Source organism: Lissotriton vulgaris, chromosome 11 (genome assembly GCF_964263255.1).
Source record: "Lissotriton vulgaris chromosome 11, aLisVul1.2, whole genome shotgun sequence".
Classification (NCBI taxonomy): domain Eukaryota; kingdom Metazoa; phylum Chordata; class Amphibia; order Caudata; family Salamandridae; genus Lissotriton; species Lissotriton vulgaris.
In genome coordinates this window covers 743,882,112-743,889,009 of record NC_141699.1, presented here as the reverse complement: position 1 = coordinate 743,889,009, position 6,898 = coordinate 743,882,112, and the positions used below count along the sequence as shown (strand labels likewise).

Genomic DNA, 6,898 nt, shown 5'->3' with positions numbered 1-6,898 from the left:
ATCAGTAAGGATCTCTCTTGGAAATCCAACACGGGCGAAGAGTTCCACCAATTTCTCTGAGACGTTAGCAGTGTTAGGTGCTCGTAAGGGAAACGCCTCTATAAACCTAGTGGCGTAGTCGACTAGTACTAAAGCGTACTGATGACCCCTAGATGATTTGGGTAGGGGCCCAATCAAGTCCATTCCTACCCTTTCGAAGGGCACCCCAACAATTTGCATAGGCTGTAAGGGCGCAGCCGGGGGTCTGTGCGTGTTCCTTCTTTGACATATGTCACACTTCTTGCAATATTCCTGCACGTCCTTATAGATACCTGCCAATAAAAATGCCGTAGTATGCTTTCGGTAGTCTTTTCCTTACCGGCGTGTCCTGCTGTTAAATGTGCATGGGCGAAAAATAACACTTGTTCTCCTAAAAAGAGACCGGTACCAGGAGTTGCGGAGCACTTCCCGCATCTGCTTCCCGATATAAGAGGTCTTTTTTTATAGTAAACCGGGGAAACGGAGTATCGGGTTTATCTTGCGCAACGTGTGCGGCTTCCCATGCATTGTACAGTGATCTATCCTCAGTTTGTGCAAACTCGAAATTACGATCCAAAACCCAAGGATCAGGCATTATGAGTGCCGGTTGAGGGTCCAGCAGCGTTGGATCCCGTAGATTCAGCTTCTTCCGAAACAGGGCGAGAAACTCTGGGTTGTCTACCCCCAGTATTACGTCCTCGGGTAGAGAGTCCACTACCCCCACTTTCACTAGACAGGCAGGTTTATCTTTTGGTCGTATGATGACCTGTGCTAAGGGATACGGCTTGACGTCTCCATGGACACAACGTATATGAACTAGGGTATTGGGAACGTACTGTTTGGGAAGAACCAGGCGTTCTTGAACCACAGACTGTCTACAGCCAGAATCCAACAGGGCCCTCACCTCATTGTCGTTAATGGTTATACTCACGTAAAAGGACGTCCCCATCTCGGCTGAGTACAGGACGGTTTTTGGAAGGTAGCCCACTTCCATAGGTTCCTCCGTCTGATGTTTCTGAGGACACATCCGGGCAATGTGGCCCCATTCGCCACACTCAAAGCATTGCGGTCCACGCGTCATAGGGGATTCCATTCTCATTGGCCTGGGTCTAACCGGGTTGGTTGCGATCTTGCTTTTCTTCTCTATTTTTGGTGGTATCACGTTTTTAGAGTGTCTCTCTGTTTCCCACCCTGATTCACGGGGTTGTGCTCTGGCATAATTGGCAGCCATTTCAATGGCTTGTTCTACTGTCATGCCCGAATGTTGCCTCAACCACCTCTGCGACCCATATGGAAGGGCCTCCATAAACTGCTCCAAGTAGATCTTGGCTAGTATGTCTTCCTTTGAACTGGACTCCGGCTTTAACCATTTGTCGGCCATCATCTTCAGTCGGAAAAACAACGTTTTGGGGTTCTCACCGGTAGCACCCTTCTCCTTTCGAAACCGTACTAGGTACGCTTCAGGGTCTAGTCCCAAATGGTCTAGGATCACGTTTTTGATGAGGGTATAGGGAGCGTTTCCTGCAGGATTGGCTACCTGGTACGCAAACTGGGCTTCTCCTGTTAATAAAGGTGCAAGGAAAAATGGCCATTTCTCTTCCGGCCACCCCAGGGCTCTCGCCGCTCTTTCAAAATTCATAAGAAATGCATCCGGGTCTTCGCCATGTACATATTTCTGAAGGGCAATTCCTGAGGGATTAGGCGTATGACTTCTACTCTCTACATGCACTACACCTGTGGGAGTAGTCACAGTCTTTTGCATACACTCCAGTTGAGCTGTGACAGTGTTTTTAAACAGGTCTCGGTCAGCCTGAGCCGCTGTCAATTGTCTCTCTACAGCCCACTCCAGTTTTTCCTGCCCTTTGATTAGATGCTGGATAAGGGCGTCCATCTCGGGATCACAGATGGACTCGGATGAAGATCCCACTTCTGACACCACTTGTACTGGGGTGGGGTGCACAGGATCAGTAACGGAGTCAGCAGGCTGGAAAAGTGCTTTTAGAGAGGGTTTTATTTTAAGGTAAGCCTTTTTCCTACGATTGGTCAGTCTTATGCGGGCAAACTCGTCGGGCTCCGTTCTGACGCCTCTAGGAAAACCAGGTAGTTCCAGGGTGTCCGGCGTTGACCAGGTGGTGTTGCAGCCAGAGTGATGTCGTCACTGTCGGTCTCCAGGCGAAGTCCGGGAGAGCGCCACCCAAAAGGAAAGGAACAGAAACAACGGTATCAGGGAGACGTTCAACACGCTCCGTGTAGGGGGCCGGGAGTGAGGGAAACCTGGTGCTCAGTTTTATACAAACGAACGGCAGAACTGCTCGTGAGGGAAGGGTTCAGGGGATCGACTAGGCGGGACGTACACAGTTGTCTAACCACTCCAACCCGCCCACCCCGCAACTTTGGCCCGTACCTTGGAAAGCCACGCTCCTCCCGCGGGAGCGTGGCGGGGCGCTTCACGGAAACGTTGGCCTCCTGGCTTGCTGTCTTCCACTCGTCCGCTCGAGGTCTGCTCCGCACTCGGTCTCCACACCACACCGCTCTCGTTTTGCTCTCGGAGAAAAGTCTTCCGGCGTCTTCCGGGATCCTCCTTCTTTTGACGTGTCGACGTTCAAGATAGGCGGAGTCTCGTCTTCCAGGTATTCGGGTTTAAAGGGATGCTGTCCAGTTTCTACCTCGCATTCCCAAGGGTCCACAGAGTCATGGTTGGTCCACTCCTCCCCAGGAAGGGGCGAATGCTGCTGGATGGAAAAGGTCGAGAGAGGAACAGCTGACCACCAGTCACGAAAAACGGGTTCATCACTCTGACTTGTACCGGGTTGACCCGCCACCCCGTCACAATTTCATGGTCCGATTTGTGTTACTGCGCTTGCGATATAGAAAAGAAACAAAGATACGCTTTTCCTATTATGATAAAAATGGCAGACATTTATCTTTATACGTTGAACTGGATCTGTTGTTAAAATTAAAAACTAAAGGGAGCCGTGGTTTTGGATGGCAAAGCTTATGGCTACCTGACTCAGTGTCTGGCCAGCACAGAACGCAAAATGCTGCCTACTCTACGTGCATGAGACCAATCAACAAACCGAGAACCGGTTACGCTTTCACCTGCTCTGGGGCATCTTTTATCACCTCCAAACAGCAATTCAGCGCAATCCAGGGCAAGAATTCAACTTTCGTCAGACCTGTTCACTCCTCTATTCTCTGGCCAAGCGACGCCGATCGGATCTGCACCCTAACGATAGAGCAGCAGACGTCTGTATCAAGCAGCTGTTTTCAGCCAAGAGCCACCCTGGGAGTCCTCCTTGTGAACTTTAAGGTACCACAAATACCTCTGGTCTTGGGGAAAACAATTGCAACCAACTTGACACTGCCTGTCGTTGCCTGACCCTAAAGTGGCGTGCTCCCTAGTGGTAGACCGGCCTTGATATTGCCTCTCAAAAACCAGCTTCCAGTCTTGCTTCTCCAGCACAGCTTTGTGGAAAGCGCATTTCCTGTGTACCATAATCCGCCTCACCAGGTATTTTTGATTATATCCGTAGGGTTTGTATCTCAACTACACCGTGAACTCCTGATCACTGCGATCACAAAATGGTGGTGGCCCTGCACGACACTTGATAAACGTAGTCTCTGAATCTGTTTCGCCTAATACCAGCCAAACTTAACTAAGCTATATACCGGTACACTTGACCGAGGACTTACTGCTGCCTCACTATACAAGCTTGCATGTTTTAATTGTCTGTTTGTCCCAACCAGCAACATGCGCCTATCTACATGCCTGACTTTAATATGGCGCTTATGCAAGCTTCCAGTTAACTGAACAAGTTAACTAAGCAAGCCTAATAGTGACAAAAGCAACCACAAGACTCGCCATAAGGCTCACACAGTAGAGCGCAGTGGGAGTCATCCAAGAGAGCCCCTCAGGATATTACCGATATGCCAGACTTCAAAGGGGTGAATCAATGTACAGCTGGCCTCCAAAACCCTTTGAACCCCTATGAACCCCAGAAATCTACAGCACAGCATGCATGCAAAAACCATCAGATTATTTGGAATGGACATAAAATCACATTCACACAAGACTACTCGAAACCAACAGTCGAAACCAGGAAAGGCTTTCTCGCACTCAGAGACAGACTACGAGATCTGAACATCCAATTTTCCTTTGCAGGTCCCGCCAAGTTTAAAATCACAGCAAATGGAAAACTACACATCTTCACTGATCCTCCTGATTTGTCAAGCTTCCTAGACAACCTGAACTCGCAGGACATGGAGCATGCGAACTCCTTTTCCAACAAAAGGGAATCATGATATCCTTTACTCTCTTATGCACTTATGCATCTCTGGCCCTCAGATTTGTCCGGTCAATGTTTGTCAAGTTAGTCAACGCCTGCTCGCGCCAGTTAATGCTAGTGAAGGTCAGTTAATGCCAGTTAACAATAGTTAGGGCTAATTAACACTAGGTTATGCTAATTATATCTTCTCTCACAGATCGCAAGAAGGATATTGTTTATGCTACTCAATGCTAGTAAATGTTGATTAATCTCATCAATTCTTTCATGTTATTGCATGCTACATGATGGTACATATTATTTTTGTGAACTCACAACTCCTCTAAAATATCCTACAACTGTCATTAGGGTATTGAGTCCCCAAAGGATATAATTTAGTCTGTACTCAGTTCGTATTCTCACAAGATATAACACGATATAACTTAGTAGTATTCTCCACATTCCCGTAACTCCTATGCACACTTTGCTACATCATTGTGGTCACAAACGTTATAAGCCCACTACATATCACTCTCTAACCTACATATGACCATGCTCCCAGACTCTCATACACTCTTATAATCATACTCTCATACCTTCATACTCTCATACTCTCATTTTAGCATTCTCACATAACTTCGTAATTACATTTATGCTATAAGGTTCATACTGCATTAGTGTCTACATCACATCCCCTTACCTCAAACCAGCAGGTCGAACGTAGACTCCACTAATTTCTGCACAGGAATATTCCACTCATGTATTAGTAGGCTGCACTAAGAACTAGGAATGCACTCTGGGTGTAGAACTGCACAACTAACCTTGACCTCTCAGTTATAAAAAAGCCTGTATTGTGGTGTAAACTATAAGTGAGCGAGCAGCCTAGTTGGGGGAATACCTAACCCCCTATGTAGAAAATGTATTGTCTAGGCCAGGGAACACCCTGGTCTGAAAGACGCTCAGCAATGACCCGAAGGTTTTTTAAGTCTAAACAATTTTATACAATGATCATCAAAATTAATTCATCAAAAATTATTTATCCAAAAATACATAGCAATTCTCTAAATGCTTTCATCTTTATATTTAGATCTATATTTGTGTGAAAACAATATTCGCAATGGATAGTCGGTTATGAACTGATAAACAAAACACATGAGTGAATTTGACTCATGAAACAATAAATTTTTCGTGATTTCATGAATACATAGTGTAAATCAAAACAAAACACAATGCATTTCGGGTCTAGATTCGACCCTTCTTCAGGGGTATTACATCATCAACATATAAACATGAAGATAACCAATATTGTGTTCCTGTGACACTGTTCAATGAAGATTGTTTAGACTTAAAAAACCTTCGGATCATTGTTGAGTGTCTTTCAGACCAGGGTGTTCCCTGGTCTCGACAGTGCACTAAGAACTAGCCATACTTCACTCTGTGTTGGCAGACAGACGCTCCTGCCGTCACATCTCTGACACTCTGTGCTTTCAAAGATAGGGAAGGGTGGGTGGGGGAGGGAAGGGAGGCCGGAGGTTTTTGGGGTTTCTGTCTTCATTATTGTCATTTTGGTTATTATTAGCAGTATTAATATAGTTTTTGTTGCCATCTTCTTCTCCACAGTTTCTTGCTCTACACAGTAATCATTCACTACACCATTGCTCGAGCTCATATCTGCACAGTAAACACCCTCTATACCAATGTTTAAGCACATGTCTTTACAGTAAACATCCACCACACCAATGTTCGTGCACATATATATCTGGGTTAATATTCTCACTTTCTATTACCCCTTACACAGTGCTGCTTACCCCCCTGAGCCACCGTACTAAAAACCTCTTTACATGCACAACAAAGACAATCTTTATTGGTACTAACTCCTATCTTCCTAGGAGCAATGGGAGGTCACAACAAAATACTCACACATATCTTTTCATGAGAACTCAATCGCCTGCACTAAATAGATACATTTGCTGTAGACTATACTCATTTTCTTCCGCCACAAATTCACGCACATATGATGACTCACAATTTTTCAGACAATTTTAAAGTCATTTCTTTAAATGTGAAAGGGTTAAACCACCCAATCAAACGTCGTAAAACTATGGACTATATAGAAAAATCAAAAGGAGTTATCATATTCCTCCAAAAGACCAAACTAGCTAACAAAGATGCTGAGTTGCTAAAAATTAACTGGATAGCGCATGTGTCTTGCTCCCCAGCAAACCTCAAAAAAGGTGTAGTTCCCCTAATAATAAGAAAGACTACCATCATTCTCAAATCAACCTCACACAATGAGGAGGGTAGACTCTTGATCACAAACCTACGTAGATTCCCTTCATGTTGTAAATATGTATGGCCCGAATACAGTATATTTTTCTTTCTGGCAAACACGTATCTAATAAGATCGGACACTTACCTCAGGATGACCTGATCATAATGGGTGGTGACTTTAATCTTCCCTAAGACCCCATTCTAGATCGTCAATCCACCTGCAAAAACCATATGTCAAGATCTCACAGCATAGTTCAGAAATTTTGGTCAAAATATAATCTTAAAGACTCATGGCGACTACAACACCTGGAATCAAGTGACTATACTTTTTCTCAGTGCCACACAGT

At 45.2% G+C, this 6,898-nt stretch overlaps 1 protein-coding gene across 1 annotated transcript; it reads right to left on the bottom strand.

Annotated features, from left to right (window-relative positions):
- Positions 1–409: 409 nt before the first annotated feature.
- On the bottom strand, positions 410–1,909 carry LOC147683432 (uncharacterized). The gene has a single exon (XM_086942530.1). The coding sequence runs from the start codon at positions 1,907–1,909 to the stop codon at positions 410–412; it is 1,500 nt and encodes a 499-aa protein (XP_086798656.1).
- Positions 1,910–6,898: the final 4,989 nt, after the last annotated feature.